Here is a 17,581-nt window from a genome sequence, read left to right as displayed (position 1 = left end):
TTCAGACTGCCAATGGGCCCATAGCCAATTGGCACGTCAACACCCTCAACAATCTTGACTTCCCTGTATAATAAGAGTTAATGGGCTCCACACATTGGGATAGAATCGATTTTCTTTCAATATTAATAATGAGGGTAAGTTCTCTCTTTAACTTTAAGTGAGGATTGCCATTCAGACTTATTATAATAAGATTATTAAGGAGAATCCGACTGATTTTGGATTGTAAATATCAATAGCGCTTTGATTGTAATATATAAAAAAACAAATGTAAAATATTAAAGTTGTTAATTACATCATTTGAAAGACGTAAACATACTTATCAAAAAGTGAAAGACTTAAAAATATAATTGTCTAACCAATTAGAAAAGATGAATAAATAAGGTCAATACACTGTAGAATACAACTAATCTGTCCACGCTATCCAAGGATAGCACTGTAATTTAACTGTTTCTTTCGGGGGCAACTGGGCCACTGGCCAAATAAGATTCAGCGAGAAAGAGAGAGAAAATTTCTTAGACAATCAAGCAGAAAGGAGGAAACTCGCTTCTGCAAAATCCAACCATTGTTTGACTTTCCCTCTTTGACAAATTCAGAGTTAGTTTATGTAAATTCTATGTAATTCTATTCTTTTTATCGACAATTGTCCATAAAATCTGTAAATACAGCATCTTTCAAATTAAACATTAACCCCTTTCCCGAATCTTTCATTTCTACTGTAAAATCACCTCAAATTTCAAAATTTTTGGGATCTTAAGCCCACTAAGGTGGAAGCAATTAGTGGGTGCGTATCAAAATCAAATCTTGATTAACGTTTTTCACGATCTGGGTTCTCGTTGGAATCTGAAACTGATATTGGAAAAAAAAAATTCTTAATTTTTTTGATTTGTTGTGATGACCGGCATGGCGGTACCAACAATAGCGCTGTATGCGAGTCCACCGAGTAGTGTGTGTTCGGCGACGCACCAGATCAACGCCCACACAACGTATGATTTTGATCTGAACTCGAGATCTTCAGCATCAACCTCATCAACGGCTGCGGCGCCTTCATCACAGAAACAGACAATCGGAGGGCTGTCGTGCCTATTCTCTTCGAGTTCGGAGATGGGCTCTTACAGAAGTGAAGAATTGAAAGAGCTGAGCAGTTCTTTTGGTTATGCTTATTCACCGAGTAAGCTTTGTGGGTCATCTTCTTCTCTGAAGAGGGACCAAAGTCCGGTCTCTGTGTTTCAGGGTCCGGTTTCGTGTAGTGGTAATGGTTCATATTCTTATTCTAGAAGTAGTCCTCCAATTAGAACTGCAAGAGAAAAGGCTGACGTGAATGTAAATTTTCATACTTTTTTTAAAGGTTCTAGTGGTTTGTTCAATGGATTTGTGAGGAATGCATTAGGGTCTTGTGTAGACTATGATTCTTCGAGTTTTCGAGTTCATAACGGTGATGCTGGTTTGAATGTGGGTTCATCTGCGGCATTGATTGATGAATTAACGTTTAATATGGAGGATAACATTGTAGAGGGTAATTTAGAGACTTATGCTAAGGAATTCCTTGCTAATGCACAATTGAAGCATAAAATCTTTCGTGAAGATTTTGTTATCAAGGCCTTTTATGAGGCTGAAAGGGCACATAGAGGGCAGGTAAAAAGAAAAGAAAATGTATATATAGAGAAATTGGTTTAAATTTTGATTGGATTTCATTGTTTGGAACTTTTGGTGATGTTGGCTGGGAATTTTTTTGTGTTTGTTGGTTGTAGATGCGGGCAAGTGGCGATCCATATTTGCTGCATTGCGTAGAAACTGCCATGTTGTTAGCCGCCATTGGTGCTAACTCCACAGTTGTTGCTGCGGGTCTCTTGCATGACACGTTGGATGATGCTTTTTTGAGCTATGACTATATTTTTAGGACATTTGGAGCTGGAGTTGCTGATTTGGTTGAAGGGGTAAGATAAAGGAATTTTTATTAGCATAAAATGATATGGAATCTTAGGACAAAGGCTTTTTCATCCAATGCTTAGGGCTATATTTTGTTGTTCGTGCATAAACTTTTTTCATGGATCATTCAATTGCTAATATACAAAGTTGATTTGCCCCTTGTAATGTTTTATTGTTTACCTTTAAAAGAGTAAGTTACGTGCAATGCTTTTAGGATTTGTGTATTTGATTTTTAAAGTAGCTGCGTTGAAATATATGTTAGCACAATATTGTAGATGCATTAATTAGTTAGGGAATATAAATTGTTGATGCTGATGTTGAGATAAAGTATTGAATGTTGATGCTGTTGCATGCATATGCTGGTTTCTAGTATTGCAGCACACTGTGAATCCAGAGTTGCATTAATTTCAGAAAGAGCTTGGATAATTAAAAGAATTTAATTTAGTACTTTGTGCCATTTACTAGGTCTCAAAGCTTAGTCAATTGAGTAAGCTTGCACGTGAGAACAATACGGCAAGCAAAACAGTTGAAGCAGATCGGCTACACACCATGTTCCTCGCCATGGCAGATGCTAGGGCTGTTCTTATCAAATTAGCTGATCGACTACACAACATGATGACCCTCGATGCTCTGCCTTTGTGCAAACAACAGAGGTTTGCTAAGGAGACATTGGAGATATTTGTCCCTTTGGCTAATCGTTTGGGAATCTCTACCTGGAAGGTGCAGCTAGAAAACCTATGCTTCAAGCATCTTAACCCAGATCAGCACACAGAACTGTCCTCTAAGCTTGTAGAATGTTTTGATGAGGCGATGATCACTTCTGCAATAGAGAAATTAGAGCAAGCTCTTAAGGATAAAAACATCTCCTTCCTTGATCTATGTGGGCGGCATAAAAGCTTGTACAGCATTCACTGCAAAATGTTGAAGTATGTTCTCCCGTCTCTCCCTAATCTTATTCGTGAAAGTTTTGTCACTGAATATTCCTCTCTCTCACATGCCTGTTTTCAGAAGTTTCAACTCTTAACAATTCATGGAATTGGGCACATTTTGTGGAAAATCCTCTGCTTGCATTATCTGAGTGTAATTATTCAACTTGTACCAGTATGTCTAAGCCATGGATCCCAATTTGATGAATAATTGGTTCAAGTAGTTTAAAGTAGCATGATTCTTAGCATACTAATGCTTTTGTCTGTCTTGAAATTCAGATTTTGTGATGTTTTCATATTTGGGAATGTAGTTTAAATGCACTTATAAGAGAAGTAACAGAACGGCATGCTCTGATCTGTCAGAATTTTGATAATATTCAAACTTGTGCAGAAAGAAGCTGACCATGGATGAAATCCATGATATCCATGGTCTTCGTTTAATTGTTGAAAATGAGGAAGACTGCTACCAAGCACTGAGAGTTGTTCATCAGTTGTGGGCTGAAGTACCTGGAAAGATGAAGGATTACATAACCCGGCCCAAGTTCAACGGGTACATTTTCTCTCAAGTGGTGTTATCTTACGAACGCAATATTCTACTGTTCTAACTCTAGGTTTGTTTTATAGGTATCAGTCGCTTCACACAGTGGTGACAGGTGAAGGTCTGGTTCCACTTGAAGTTCAAATCCGAACAAAAGAGATGCATTTGCAGGCTGAGTTTGGGTTTGCTGCTCATTGGAGATACAAAGAAGGTGATTGCCAGCATTCTTCTTTTGTGCTTCAGATGGTTGAGTGGGCTAGATGGGTTCTTACCTGGCAGTGTGAGGCAATGAGCAAAGATCGTTCTTGTGTTGGCAATGGTGACTCCATCAAGCCACCATGCACGTTTCCCTCACATGCTGATGATTGCCCATTTTCTTATAAGCCTCAGTGCAGCCATGATGGACCTGTCTTTGTCATCATGATTGAGAATGATAAGGTAAGCTTCAAATATCATTTCCAATGCTATGTATCCATGAAATGGAAATACATGTGTAGTTTCAGTGATTGTTGATCCCTTGCCCCACCATCGTTCTTGCCAATAATTGAGCCAGTTGGGTGTATGATATTTGGGATTATCTAGATCCGTTATTCTAGTGCATGCCTGATTATGTTTGGCTTTTGAATGTTGCAGATGTCAGTGCAGGAGTTTCCTACAAACTCCACAGTAATGGATTTGCTGGAAAGAGCCGGACGGGGAAGCTCAAGATGGTCGCCGTATGGGTTCCCTCTGAAGGAAGAATTGAGGCCAAGGCTGAACCACAAGGCAGTAGGTGATCCCAGATGTAAGTTGAAGATGGGTGATGTGGTAGAGCTCACTCCAGCTATACCTGACAAATCTTTAACGGAATACAGAGAGGAGATCCAGCGGATGTATGAGCGAGGCCTGGCAGTATCAAACACAGGACCTGCTGTCACCAGCATGGTTGGCTCCAGGAGTTGACCCTCATTTCATTGTTGCTTTTACAGTGTACCACTTAGCAAATAAGTGAAAATTGGTTTCTTTGTATATACGTGTTAATCTGTACAGAACTGCTATATGGTTCTTTTATGAAGAAACTATGTCTAACTGGTTTCAACATGACAATATGCTAAGAATTTGATTCCGGAATTTCTGCCGAGAATGAAACTACCGTTACCATATGACTCCGGTGTTCCTTTACTCCATTTTATTGTGACCTGATGAAATTCGTGCCTGGGTATCACTAACTCAATTCGTTACCATAGGCATAAGCTTGTGAAAAAATATTGTAAGTTATCGAGGGCATGGATACTCCCTCCTCGAAAAAGGAAAAAGAATAAAAGGGTTGGGGTTTGGTGGTGGATTCAAGTACGGCTCCATCTTGTCTGCAAACAGTCAATTCTTTATTCCGACAACAGAGTTTAATTTTGAGTTTCTCCAAATATGAATTAAGGAGGAGAAAGGATTCAGATACACACCAAAATCCTTCCTATAATGGAAGCAAGTAGAGATGACCAAGACACATTTTAAACAAGGCTGAATAGAAGTTAACACGGCTAAGAGAAATTTTCAGATAACTACAATGATACAGTACACATCAGCATAACAGTACACTTCGTTGGTAGTACACGTCTACTCCTACTGGCCTCACAAAACGGGGTATCAATGAGATTGTCTCAAAAAGTCACCGCATGGAGGCCTCACTTTGTACGTTTAGCAATGGGAAATGATACCCTCTGAGGGGTTTGTTGTGGCAAATCTGTCACCTGTTCTTGAGATACACTGAGCTCGGTACTCTCTTCATCTTCCTCCATCTCTTCGGCTTCCCGAGCAGATTGCTTCTTTGGAAGCGACAGTTGGTAGTTAGGGCTAATCAATGTGTCCTGCTCAGGTGGAAGTGGGATACCAGGCGCTGATATTGACTTTGGCAAGGGAATCTTGTTCCTGTTCTTAGCCAACTCTAGTAGCACCTGATTGACGGTCAGAGTAAAGGAGTTACATATCTTGTATAAACAAGGAAGGAAAAGCAGAAGTGCATTTAAGCTCATGATATGCAACAAGCAATAAAATCTCTGCTATTCTAAGCATAGTTTGGAAGAACAAGACAAGAGGGAAGGCGGGGGGGGGGGGAACCATCAATCAATTCAATCCCATTAAAATCAGGGACAATTGCAAACCAAAACAAATGCTGAGACAAAAGAAAACAGAAAAAAGATATCATAATCAGCATTAATTCTCTTCATATTCGTATTTTGTACTCTTAAGAACAAGTTCCCACAGACAGACTAAGGTTAACACACTAACGTACCTCTCTTGCAGGGGGTTGTGAGAAGCTGGAATTGACTTTTGACTGGACGGCAAGCTTGATATCGTCACAATCAATGGTAGTTTTGCCAGCATGCTCTGAATAGACCTGTGCATCCGTCAGTACATCAACAACGTATCGGTACCACACTTCCAGGAACTGGTGTATGACTCGAGGCTCATATTCCTCCACCCCCATTGATTTCAGCAGCGATTTTACAATCTTTGCATCTCTTGGCAAGTCCTCGTCTCCCTCCGCCATTTCCTCACCTGGATCCTACTAGACCGACACCAGAACCCTAACATTAAAGACGCATTCTATGATAACAATAATCATACCCTAATCCTCGCACAGCATTATCATCACTTGCATTTTGGGACAAAAAAATAAAAAAAAAAATAAAAATCCATGCTTTATAAAGCAATTGTATTGAAAAGATGTGCTGGACAGTAGACACTAGTTAGTATCAATTTGCTTCCCACAAACAAATCACCAAGCAGAAGTGTGAAAATTTACGAGGATGCTGTAAATTTTCATCTAAACTAGTAGCAAATTGCAAAAGAACATATACGACGTCGGATCCTTCTGCAGATGCCATAATAAAACAAACATCAATCGAGAGACTCACCCTTCTGGTGTAAAGTGTAAACAATCGTGGCAAATCCACACCGTCGTCGGCTCCTCTCTCTTCTCTCTCTCGTCTCTTGCCCGCCAAGCTTAATATCCTTGTCTATCTTTCTCTACTATTTCACGAGGGGAAGAGAGGGCTGGAATGTTTGGGCCGTAAGGACCAATGGGCCTTTGGCCCAATAACGTAATTCATGAAAACCAGTTGAAAAATATAATGAAATAGAGGAGAAAATAATAATTGAATTACTGCCGATCCTTTCATTATTTGATACTCAAACGTAACGTATACAATAGAGAGAGATCCAAAATGGGAAAAAGGTTACAATACATACACGAACACTAGCTACCAGCAAATTTTATATGTTGTGTTTTCAATTTTGTGAGATGTCTCATCTCCAAAAGAAATGCTGGACAGAATCTTGCCAGGAAAGCACAAGCATGAGCATGACCAAAATCCCAGCGAGTCCCCATGACGAACCCCCAATTCTGAGCACCCAGGAAGGATCGGGAGATGGAAAAACTGATCCTCTCTCCATTGAAGAAGAAGAAGTAGTAGTTTTGATGGCAATTATAAGGACAGCTAGAACCATGGGAAGAACAAAGCTAGAGTTCCAATATTTTGTCTCATTATGAAATATTGTATGGTGGTGATAACGATGATCGTTTTTTATTGTCACATAGAGTGGCGACAAAACTATAGCTGATACCAAAGCCAACCCCATGGCGACTGCTCTTTGTGATGATGAGTTTTGGCCTGCGTAGTTGTATGCATTAGCAGCCATTGAAAGAAAGAAGTGAATTAATTAAATTAACTCTCTCAATCCTGCAGGACTACTATATATAAGAAAACCAACTTGGTGGTGTGGAGAAAATTGATGGGGGGGAAATGGGGAGTTTTATAGGAGGAAGAAGAGAGAACAAGTGAAGGAATCTAGTTGTAAAGCTCGTGATTTGATGACAAAAGTGGTGGAGTCATCATAGACATAGCCGTCCAAAAAGTGAAAAAGGAGATGAGTTATTTGGAGAAGAAGGCAAGAGAAAGGTGAGAAAGCATAGGTAAATGAAGAAAAGGATTGGAATTCTTTGGAAGTAAGGTATCTTTAATTTGGTGTGTTCATACATGTCTACAAGGCACTGCTAGCTGGAATCACTTTTGTGAGATACAAACATACATACATCCGTACATATACTGCCTCATTGCGTGGCCTGTGTCTTCTTGTGCTTGAAAGTATATGTTTGTAAATGCATGTTGGTTTGTTCGCAAAACAAAAAGTATATAAGTGTATTATTATTATTATTATCCGTATGATATACACAAGAAAGTAAGTGAAAAATACGCATTATAGCTTATATCCGTTAAGTTTTGGTATGCATATTTATATATACATATACTTACGCCTAATACATGAGAGCTCATTTATATAATTCGTGTACTGTATTATCATAAAGAGAGTCTTCCATGCTCCTTGGAGCACCATATAAGTCACTAACAACAGGAGTTTCATTTTTCCATTCTTTCTTCACCAATGGTTTCTCTCTCATTCCATCTTAAATTGTCACCAAAATCATGTGCTGGCAGCAAGAATAATAATTTCATTTTTTGTTTTGGCAGAGGGAGAAATGAAACATTTGGGTTCCCTTATAAATTGTTTCTACTACTTGAGTGAGTCTCTCATATTATGTTTAATATCTCATTTAATACTTAATCTTTTGTTAATTATTTGTCTAACATTTTTTCCTTTTTTTTTTAACAAACTTGATCTCACTCTCTCTAAAATTATATAAACTTTTCGAGAATATACAACTAACTATACCGATCTTAAAAGCTCATGACCTAATTTCTTTTTGAGTAAATTTTATTAACGTGATTGATAGTTAATAAATTAAAAAGTAAAAATAATTAAATTTTAATTATATATTAACACTAAAATACAGGTGTTACAAAATTTATAAAAAATTAAGAGAGCTCAGATCAAAAGAAAAATCCTAATTTTAAAACAAAAAAAAAAAAACATGTCGCGGTTGTAATAATGATTAATTGACTATTAATTGATCAGCTTATTTTGCTGACCCCTCCTGACATTTTATGGATATTAAATTGTCAATTTGTTATTATTTTGTTTTTGGCAGTTTCTAAAGACGTACAGGAACCTATTTAATGACAGCTTTTTCTGTAGGTAACAGTCTTAATCTCTTAATTATCTTTCAAGCTCAATTATTTGTAATTTGACAATAGGGATGGCAATGGGCACCGCCCGCAGCGGGTTTGCCATTACTAAACCCAAACCTGCATAAAATTTAAAATACCAAACCCACCCGCAACCCGCAGCGGGTTTTAATTTTTTTAAAAAAACCCACCCGCAGCGGGTTTTAACAATTACCAAACCTGCAATGGTATCCGGCGGATTTTTTGCGGGTTTCCGTATTTAAAATCACAAATATTTAATATATAAATTTATAATAATAACCTCAAGTTCCATATAACATATTCAATTTTATATTTAAACAATGTAAATGAAAAATTAAAATTTCCACATCAATTCAACACAAATTCTCAAATTTAAGTATAAATTATACAAATCTATTTAAAAAACACAAACTAATATCTAAAAATAATAATTACATTTCATATTATCATTTAAAACAAGATCAAAGAGAATATATTTATTTTATTCACCACCATAAGCACCCATCTAACACAATGCCTAAAATAATAATTAAGATTAATATTTTCAAATACTAATTCGAAGGGAAATGCCTTTAGTTTTCTTTAGGTTATGACTTTAGAATAAGAGATGAGCCATATACACACATACACAACTTTGAGCCTTTTGCTATTTGGTAATTTGATTAATTACATTATTTTCTTTATATATTTTTATATTTAAATTAAATTAAAAATATTTGAAAAAAATTATTGCGGGTTTGGTGGATATCCATGCGGGTATCCACCGGGTATAAGGTTAATACCAAACCCACCCGCATCCATATGCGAGTTTTAATTTATAATACTAAACCCGCCCGCAACGGATAAAATTACCCGCAACGGGCGGGTTTTGGCGGGTGGGTTTGGGCGGGTTTGCGGGTTTGCGGGTACAATTGCCATCCCTATTTGACAACTAAGTCATTGTCGATAGAATATTAGAATCTAATCTTACATATTTAAAAAAAAAAAATTAAACATGAGATAAATCTCGTCACTATAATTATATGAATTTTGATTTTTAGTACACTTTGAATGTATTATAAATAGATTGTAATATAAATTTAAAAATGAAAAACCAAGACATTTTTTTTTTCCTTGGTTATCAAATCGAGTGTTACTGCTATTCAAGAAACTACGATTACTGTCCATATCAAATCCCAAATACAATCAATCTACAGTTAATTCAATTAATCTCTATCTGTCTCCTTGTCTGTTTTAACAACATTATTCTATAATTATATTGCATTTGCATCAGATCCATTGGGTTTCTATTCATCAAAATTCAGGTCAAAATTACACAAAGCATCCCTTCAGTAAATTGAATCTGATGATCAATTAACGGAAAAAAAATAAAATAAAATTCTCCATGGACTCAAAAAAAATTTGGCACTTCTTCTCCTTCTACTTTTCCACAATACAGATAGTTTTCCGATACCTTTTTCTCATCATTCAGAATTTAAGTCGATTTCCCAAGCACCCTTTTATCCGAAACGCCATCTCCGATTTGTTTCATGCTCCGGTTATCGTCACATTCATGGATACAATGCTGCTGCTGTATTTCCATCTCTGCAATCTCTCTCCATGCACCGTTGATATAGATGATCAAACCACAATTCATTTTTTCACCCCAAATCACAGAAAATTCAAAAAGCCAAATCTGGTCATAATCCATGGCTACGGCGGAACGTCACGCTGGCAATTTGTACATCAGGTCCGTCCATTATCGAACAGATTTAATCTGTACGTACCCGATTTAATATTTTTTGGAAAGTCATATTCTGCTGGGGCTGACAGGACTGAAGTTTTCCAAGCAAAGTGTTTGGTTGAAGGGTTAAAAAGATTGGGAGTGGGCAGGTTCTCGGTTTACGGTATTAGCTACGGTGGGATCGTGGCGTATCATATGGCCGAGATGAATCCTCTGGAAATAGACAAGGTTGTGATTGTGAGCAGTGCTATCGGCTACACCGAGGAACAAAAGGAAAGGCAGCTGACGAGAATTGGTAGAAGGATCTCAGGATTTCTGGTTCCTGAAAGCCCACAAGATCTACGGTTCCTAGTGAGTTTATCAATGTACCGTAATGATTTCCTTAAATGGGTCCCCGACTTTTTCTTTCGTCAGTTCATCAATGTGAGTTCATTTTAATCCGATTTAACCACAATCCATAATTCACAAAGTGTTATTTGAAAGTATTTTGAGTCCAATCAAAACCCTTAACCCATGATTAAAAATTTTCAATTAGGCGATGTATAAAACTCACAGGAAGGAGCGGTTGGAGATGATAGAGCACCTGCTTACTAAAGATGCAGATCCAAACGTTCCCATTTTAACTCAGGTAAAAGCTTTCTCTTATGAACTTCGAGCAGAATAACTTATTAAATGTAATTTTGTATCACGAAACAACTCAAGACTGTTTATTGTGTTTGAGCTAAGTGCTTCTCTATACAAAGGACTTTTTGAGTAAAAGCCTCTGTAGTTGCTAGCTCGTGAAGAACACCCAATTGCTTTCTAATCGATCTACTTAAAAGACCTTTTCACTGTGTAACTAAACATTACAATCAAAACACGCGAAGTCTTTTTTAATTTATTTGATGATACAAAAGCGCTGGCTGGCTATTCATTCCATCAAAATCATTGTTTATGACCTTATGCATAAATCTACCTCACTAGTTACTAATTAACATTTCGCTTGGGGTGAAGGAAACACTGATAATTTGGGGAGATCAAGACAAAGTCTTTCCATTAGAATTTGCCCATCAGCTGCACAGGTGTATATATAACAATTAATTTGTTGTCTTCCATCATTTCAATTGTCACCTTAAGATTTATTACCAGTTTTGAATTATATATATATATATATATCTTGACAATTTTTGATGAATAATATTTCAGGCACTTGGGATCAAAATCAAAGTTGGTGATCCTCAAGAACACAGGCCATGCTGTAAATATGGAATCACCTTGTGAACTCAATATTCTGATAAAGACATTTGTTTTCCGTCATTCCTATCATATGCTTGAAGTCTAATATTTTGTCAACATATATAGGCTTCAAATGGATTGTTGTTCATTCAAACATTTATATAATCTAGCAGTAGTAGTAGTAGTAGTGATATGATTTCAACAAATGAATTTTTAGATGGTCCGTCGATTGGCTATGATTTAGGGTTAATTTGTAAATAGTAATTAAGTTTTTAATATTGTTCTTAAGATCGATTAGTCCTTGTTTGTACACAAACAAACTCAAAATGAGTCAACTAATTGCAAAATCAACAAGGGTTATACTTATACAAGAGAGGGGAAAAAAAAAGGGAAAGGAAATAGTAAGACGCACATGCACGACAAGTCGTATAAAGTAAAAATTACAAACGACAATTACTTCAAAATAATACCACGTGGACGGTATGTCGTGGAAAAGAAATACAGATAAACACATCGATCGGCAATCCAAAGAGGCAAAACCAAAATAAACGACAAACATACTAAATATGTCCGTCGGTTATTAAGATTAAGAAAAATTAGTGCTAGTCGCCGACACGTCGTCCCGTAACCCTTGCTGTCGCTGAATGAATATTGAATATCCTCTGTGAACTCTCTCTCTCCATTCAAAGCCTAAATTCTCGCTTTCTTCTTTTTTCGCGATAAAATGTTAAAAACCTTCTTCTCTCACGTTGCAAGCACGAGCACCAGCGCGACTCTCGTTAGGTGCTACTCGCGCGTCCTAAACCAGATGTGAAGAGTGAATTTACCAAAAATGTCCTTGCTCGAGCAACACCTAGCTTCGCTCTACCAGCTGGCGGTCTCCTTCGACGGCGCCGTTTTGGGCGTAGCCCTCGCATACACCGCCGTGCGTTCATTCCTAGACTTCCGCTACACATCCAACGCTCTAGGAAAAGTCCGGAACGCTCCGCAGCTCAAAGTCTCCGATCTTCGAGCTCTGTTGGACGAAAAGCAATCGCAGCCGTCCGATCAAGAGCAGAATAGCCGTCTCGTTATCGTGCGGGGCCAAGTGGAAGCGAAATCAGCTGTCGATGGAATAAACTGGAAGACCTTGATGTACAGTAACGATATATTGGTTTCTGAGAGCGGAGACAAAGCTGTTATTCTTGAACAAAGAAAAGCTGTATGTATTTTTTAATATTCAGAAATTTTAGTTGTTACGCACCTTCGAGATAAAATTACTTATTTTTTTTCTTTTGCTTTATCGTTATTGATTTATTTATTTTATTTTGTTTTGTTTATCTCTTGTAAGTTTGGTTCCTGTGTCAACTAGGGGTCTAAATAATGGAACCTATAAATAAGGTTGTTGAGTAGGAGAAGATGTCAAGAATGCTTATGTAATTTCTGAAGTTTAATAACAGAGGTTATCCCCCATGAATTTTCTTATTTCTTCTTTCCTAGTTCTTTACCATTAGTCAGTCTGTTGAGTTTTTGTGAAATTAGAGCTCTTAGAAATTGTATGATTGTGGAAAATTTGATTTTTTTTTTTTTATATAGAAATTAGAGCTGTTAGAAATTGTATGAATTGCAGAAAATTTGATTTTTTTCTCCCTAAAATAGAGGGGTTTTTGTGTATAATTGTGGATGAAGATTGAATATTGAGAATAGAATATGAATTTTGAAATGCACGCTGGGGGTTTGTTTGGTATTGATGTGCTGCTAGTGAATGGAATCACTGGCTGTCCAGTGAAAAATGGGTGCATATTTTGTAAACATTAGTTGTCAAAATTAAGCAGAAGCCCCATGATTATAAGCTTATCTTTGATTTTTAGGGAACCATGGTGGTAGGGAAGCAATTGAATTAGGAATTTTTTGCTTTTCTTTTGGGTGTTATTTTTGTATTTGCATCTATTAATACATATATCATGTATATTAAACATGCTTTTATTTGTTTCTGATGAAGTCCATATATTGATAACTTTCTTCTGAAGGAATAATGTGCATGTACTTCATTGCTTAAAGTTTTTCTTGTTACAAGATATCGTGGGAACTTATTTGGATGCTTTTTGGGTATAATCTCTCTGAGAAATTTTATGTATAGGACTAGGGGAGCCGATAGGCAGCTGGCTAGCATTTTCTGGATCACTTCAATGTTTTTCCTTTTGGGTCAAATCTTGATTAAGTGGATATCCTCGTGCTATAAATGCACTTTACTTGTACTTTATGTAGGAAAGAATCCAATTATTAATATTCCAAGATTAAGCAACCCCGTTAAGGAGTGAAGTTGAAGTTTTTACTATATTTTGCATGGTTATTTGTTAATTTATAGATAGCAATTTGCTGATTTCCTGGTTTATATGCTTGAAGTTTCTATATAACGAATGGAGGGACCTTTTTGGATGGACTCCTGATATACGTGCCATCTTTGGAAGATCTTTGAAAACAAGCGAACCATCCTCCTTAAGAACGGTAAAATGAATAACTCATCTCATGTAATTTTAAATGGATATTTTTCTGTTTAAATTATTTTTAGCTTGAGAAATGCAATAGAAGCAATCAAGCAAAATAATACTTGTTTTCAGTGTTGACATAAATAAATATGTTCAGTTTAATAGGCATCCATTTTAATATATATTTTTTTTGGTTGATTTCACAGGTTCCTTTTATTCTTGTTGAAGGTGATCGGTGGCCACAGTCTGATTATATTATTGTGAACATGGATGGCTCTAGACAGCCTTTACCTCTTACAACAGCTTATCAACGGCTGGAACTTGCTAATGTTTCTCCCTTTACATTTCTTCAGGCAATGTTTGGTCTAAAATGCCCTGTAAGTTTAGAAGTTGAATAGCCTTGATGTCTTTCAGGTGCTCTTTTTTGTTACAAATGTATGAAACCATGTTTTCTTTGTTTTTAAAAGATTGGTGTGCTCGCTGAGGAGAAAATTCTTCCATTAGGGAAGGATATCAGTGCTGTTGGTATTTGCAGTTTCAAAAATGGAATTCCCGAGATCAAGTCGTGCAAGGATCTACCCTACTTTCTGTAAGAAGATTTCTCAAACCGCCTCAGTTTTGTTGTGTAGTTTGAAATGCAAAATTTTGTAGCATTTGAATAATTTTGAACCTAAAGACAGATGAAGACTTTGTTGGGTTTCTGAAAGGCCATTGGCCGGTCAGGTGTCCTGGGGCGTAGACCATCTTTAGGGGATTAATTTGTGTTTTGGTCTTTTGCAGAAGCGAGAAGACTAAGGATCTGATGGTGGTAGATCTTGTGAACAGAAGTAAAATACTCTTTTGGAGTGGTATTGTGCTTGGTTCACTATCAATTGGTATCCTTGGATATGCTATTGTCAGGTACATTAGTTTTAACATAAAAGAGTGTCTTTTCTTTTTCCTATTAAAATAAATAAATAAACATAAAAGAGTTACCTTCTCTATTCCATCACATATTGCAAATACACTTGTTAATTCAAATTGGACAGATCAGATCTGAATTTACTCTTATGAGCTTGTATTGATTCTTGCTGATTTAGTTTTGGGGGGAAAAAATGTCTGTAGGAACTGGAATAGATGGAAAGATAGGCAACAGAGAATGTCTCGGCAACTAACCGAAGCACCTAGTGATGATGCTGACTCTCAGATAGGTTCTGATGAAGATGTAGCTGGGGATATTCCAGATGGGCAGCTATGTGTAGTCTGCTTGACAAGGCGCAGAATCTCAGCTTTTAATCCATGCGGCCATCTAGTTTGTTGTCGCCGATGTGCTATATCTGTTGAACGTGAAGCATCACCAAAGTGCCCTGTTTGTCGCATGACAGTTCGGAGTTCAATGCGGATATATTTTTCTTGAGCATTGAAATTTAGGGGTTGGTGCTTTTTGTTTGTGGTTGGGAATTTGCATTCCTCAAAGATACACTCATGGATTAGTCATTGGGTGATTTTTGTGAATCCTAGTAAATATTTTTGTACATTTTGAGAACGAGAAAGCAATAGCGAATGTAAAAGATCGTACGTTTATAGCTTTATCCTTTTCATAACTGTAGATACAAGGGGAAAAAAAAAATTAACATAAAGTAGTATTTGGCATTCTAACTGTCTTCTACTTTCACATCCAACTTCCACAATGAACAAAAAGAAACAGGCTGCCCTTTCCACCATAACTCAATGCACCCATCTCTCTCGTCAACTCTCGTCTCCCAGCTATTGTCGTACTTCCTCAACAGAGCTCTGCCTCCATCGATGGCATCCTCGCCAAAAACTTCTCCAACAAACCCAACTCCTCTCATTCTATCACACCATTTGTCTTTCCCTTCGTTCATCTCTGCCCTATTCGTCAAGCCTTTGCTGCCTCTCCTTCCATTACCCTCCTTTCTTCGCTCTCCCGGCCTTTAACGCTGCGCTTGTTGAGTCCAAAAATCTCCATAAGTACTCCACTCGACGTGCAAAACCTGTTGCAAAGTCTCCACAGTTGCCACAGCTGCAATCCATATTGTTTTCACTGAGTATCACTCCTTTCGGCTCCAAACTTTTCAACACCCTCAAGAATTCTGTTCTTTCATCTGGGGTGCTGTGATTCAAGTGATGCAGTCTAAATTGTGTGCAAACTATTAAGGTTTCCTCCGGATATGTGCTGACCATTTGCGCACTTAGATCCTGTAAAGGGTGGCTTTCTAGTCTATTGATTTGTAAATTTATGTTCATAGACTTGGCAAAACCAAGAAGTTGCAAGGAATAATTGTCACCCGGGGGACCAACTGAAAAGGGGGTCTCTTCGTTTTGATCATTTTCAGCCGTTGGAGCAATGATTGTCAGGCGAACAAGAGGAGGAGGACCGCCCGATCTTCGAGTCAAGGCCTCAAGAAGCGTAGGCCATTGCACTCCGTGAGAGACCCCAATATCAAGAATGTGAAGATTCTGCACCTGATTGTGTCGATCTTGAGCAAGGATTTGGAGGATGGACGAGTTTGCAATGTTGTTGGGAAAGGCAAACCAAGGGCTCTTGTCATAGAAATTGAGCAAAGATTTCTGGAAGAATCTTGGTTCCGTAGAAGAAAAGGTTAAAGGGCCTGTTGAGGTGGTTGTGGTAGAGGAAGACGATAAGGAGGATAGATGGTGTGTCAAGGCTCGGAGCCCATGAGCCGCTAGCCGGTGGTTGGCATCTCCGGTTGGTGAGGCAAGCTCATGGAGGACATACAGCAGGTGTTGCACGCGTGTCAGGTTGCCGGCTGTGATAGCTGCGGCACAAGGATTAAGCAACTGCTCTGCCCATCTTCCTTCCTTGCTATTACCGTTATTGCCGTTATTTCCTGTAGACTTGTTTGTGTTTTTCTTGTTACCAACCGACCTTTTAACGATGACCCCTTCTTCATTGCCTTCTTCAGTTTCACTAATCCGACGTCCCTGATTCTTCCTCTGGTGATGACTTTGAGATGATCTCGTACGAGGGTCATCGGCGTTTCTCCGTTTTTTTGATGAATCAGCCGGTGCTGGAGGACCAGGAACAACAGAATCAGTAGGGCGTACACTAATGGTACTGACATTAACGGTGGCTTCTGTGTTGTTCACAGGAGCAGCAGCACTACTAGCGCCAGTGTTGCCAATGAGCTGTTCTGGGGCCATATCTTGACCTTGATTCCACCATTGATAGTCATCGATCCCATTAGCGTTGTACGGGTCATCCAAGAACGATGGAAGGAACGATACCGACTCTTCCAACCAATCTAATATGTGATCTGCGGTGGGGTTTGGTTCTGGTTCTTCAATAATGGTCATTGTTCTTGAGGAGAAGGAGCTAGCTAGGACAGGAGAGAGCCGAAAAATTATTGGTATCAAGGTGTTTGATAGTTTTGACCAAAAGAGTGTGATGATGATGATGAAGCATATAGATCACGGAGTTTTGTTTGTTGATCAGAGGGTGTTGAAATAATAATGGCAAGAGGGCATTGGTGCAACGTTAATTTTGAGCAAATGGGCCAAGGCAGGGAATATTGTAAGAATTTGTGTGCTGTTTATTTGGAGGATCTGATGTATTTATTGAGAATGAAGTTCTGTCTTTTGCTCCTTATGGTTATTAACTTATTATCTTGTTCAAGTTTGTATGTCATGGTGGTTGAGTTCAACTTTCTTTGAAAATGAGAGGATTGTGATGTTTTTTG

The 17,581-nt window shown here is 37.9% G+C and overlaps 5 protein-coding genes across 7 annotated transcripts; 3 read left to right on the top strand and 2 right to left on the bottom strand.

Moving 5' to 3' along the window:
• The first annotated feature begins 404 nt into the window (after positions 1-404).
• Positions 405-4,532, top strand: LOC18036320 (probable GTP diphosphokinase RSH2, chloroplastic). Of its 2 annotated transcripts, none has more exons than XM_024181010.1 (6): positions 405-1,650; positions 1,749-1,934; positions 2,392-2,852; positions 3,244-3,402; positions 3,477-3,828; positions 4,024-4,532. In XM_024181010.1, exons 1-6 carry the CDS (start codon positions 892-894, stop codon positions 4,330-4,332), a joined length of 2,226 nt encoding a protein of 741 aa, XP_024036778.1. In that variant the 5' UTR covers positions 405-891; the 3' UTR covers positions 4,333-4,532. The 2 variants fall into 2 exon arrangements, with proteins under 2 accessions (XP_024036778.1, XP_006426664.1); XM_006426601.2 differs by having other exon boundaries at positions 408-1,632.
• Positions 4,533-4,732: 200 nt separating this feature from the next.
• On the bottom strand, positions 4,733-6,493 carry LOC18036319 (transcription initiation factor TFIID subunit 9). Of its 2 annotated transcripts, none has more exons than XM_006426598.2 (3): positions 6,285-6,493; positions 5,660-5,935; positions 4,733-5,321 (listed from the first exon to the last, which is right to left on the bottom strand). In XM_006426598.2, the coding sequence occupies exons 2-3, from the start codon at positions 5,915-5,917 to the stop codon at positions 5,052-5,054; spliced, it is 528 nt and encodes a 175-aa protein (XP_006426661.1). In that variant the 5' UTR covers positions 5,918-5,935; positions 6,285-6,493; the 3' UTR covers positions 4,733-5,051. The 2 variants fall into 2 exon arrangements, with proteins under 2 accessions (XP_006426661.1, XP_006426660.1); XM_006426597.2 differs by having other exon boundaries at positions 5,660-5,932.
• Positions 6,494-9,858: 3,365 nt separating this feature from the next.
• LOC18036299 (lipase 3) lies at positions 9,859-11,518 on the top strand. Its single transcript, XM_024180887.1, has 4 exons — positions 9,859-10,620; positions 10,733-10,825; positions 11,191-11,258; positions 11,383-11,518. The coding sequence occupies exons 1-4, from the start codon at positions 9,859-9,861 to the stop codon at positions 11,516-11,518; spliced, it is 1,059 nt and encodes a 352-aa protein (XP_024036655.1).
• A 518-nt stretch (positions 11,519-12,036) lies between these two features.
• Positions 12,037-15,449, top strand: LOC18036298 (E3 ubiquitin-protein ligase SPL2). The gene is made up of 6 exons (XM_006426594.2): positions 12,037-12,613; positions 13,798-13,899; positions 14,087-14,257; positions 14,348-14,469; positions 14,661-14,780; positions 14,985-15,449. Exons 1-6 carry the CDS (start codon positions 12,245-12,247, stop codon positions 15,274-15,276), a joined length of 1,176 nt encoding a protein of 391 aa, XP_006426657.1. The 5' UTR covers positions 12,037-12,244; the 3' UTR covers positions 15,277-15,449.
• A 38-nt stretch (positions 15,450-15,487) lies between these two features.
• Positions 15,488-17,431, bottom strand: LOC18036305 (nodulation-signaling pathway 1 protein). The gene is given in 3 exon segments (XM_024180628.1): positions 15,488-15,765; positions 15,768-15,812; positions 15,815-17,431. Coding segments are annotated over 3 exon segments (1,680 nt in total). The 5' UTR covers positions 17,199-17,431; the 3' UTR covers positions 15,488-15,514.
• Positions 17,432-17,581: the final 150 nt, after the last annotated feature.

Source organism: Citrus clementina, unplaced genomic scaffold, assembly GCF_000493195.1.
Source record: "Citrus clementina cultivar Clemenules unplaced genomic scaffold, Citrus_clementina_v1.0 scaffold_7, whole genome shotgun sequence".
NCBI lineage: Eukaryota > Viridiplantae > Streptophyta > Magnoliopsida > Sapindales > Rutaceae > Citrus > Citrus x clementina.
Note: the sequence above shows the minus strand (reverse complement) of the source record. Positions and strands in the feature narration are given on the sequence as shown.

What these genes read in the sequence shown, in the direction of transcription:
- LOC18036320 (XM_024181010.1), top strand. Translation starts at nt 892, where the DNA reads ATGACCGGCATGGCGGTACCAACAATAGCGCTGTATGCGAGTCCACCG. An exon ending in ATTCACTGCAAAATGTTGAA is followed by an intron (nt 2,853 to 3,243) that starts GTATGTTCTCCC and finishes AAACTTGTGCAG; the next exon opens with AAAGAAGCTGACCATGGATG. An exon ending in ACCCGGCCCAAGTTCAACGG is followed by an intron (nt 3,403 to 3,476) that starts GTACATTTTCTC and finishes TTTGTTTTATAG; the next exon opens with GTATCAGTCGCTTCACACAG.
- LOC18036319 (XM_006426598.2), bottom strand. Translation starts at nt 5,917, where the DNA reads ATGGCGGAGGGAGACGAGGACTTGCCAAGAGATGCAAAGATTGTAAAA. An exon ending in CACAACCCCCTGCAAGAGAG is followed by an intron (nt 5,322 to 5,659) that starts GTACGTTAGTGT and finishes ACCGTCAATCAG; the next exon opens with GTGCTACTAGAGTTGGCTAA.
- LOC18036299 (XM_024180887.1), top strand. Translation starts at nt 9,859, where the DNA reads ATGGACTCAAAAAAAATTTGGCACTTCTTCTCCTTCTACTTTTCCACA. An exon ending in ACGTTCCCATTTTAACTCAG is followed by an intron (nt 10,826 to 11,190) that starts GTAAAAGCTTTC and finishes CTTGGGGTGAAG; the next exon opens with GAAACACTGATAATTTGGGG. An exon ending in TTTGCCCATCAGCTGCACAG is followed by an intron (nt 11,259 to 11,382) that starts GTGTATATATAA and finishes ATAATATTTCAG; the next exon opens with GCACTTGGGATCAAAATCAA.
- LOC18036298 (XM_006426594.2), top strand. Translation starts at nt 12,245, where the DNA reads ATGTCCTTGCTCGAGCAACACCTAGCTTCGCTCTACCAGCTGGCGGTC. An exon ending in AAGGATCTACCCTACTTTCT is followed by an intron (nt 14,470 to 14,660) that starts GTAAGAAGATTT and finishes GGTCTTTTGCAG; the next exon opens with AAGCGAGAAGACTAAGGATC. An exon ending in CTTGGATATGCTATTGTCAG is followed by an intron (nt 14,781 to 14,984) that starts GTACATTAGTTT and finishes AAATGTCTGTAG; the next exon opens with GAACTGGAATAGATGGAAAG.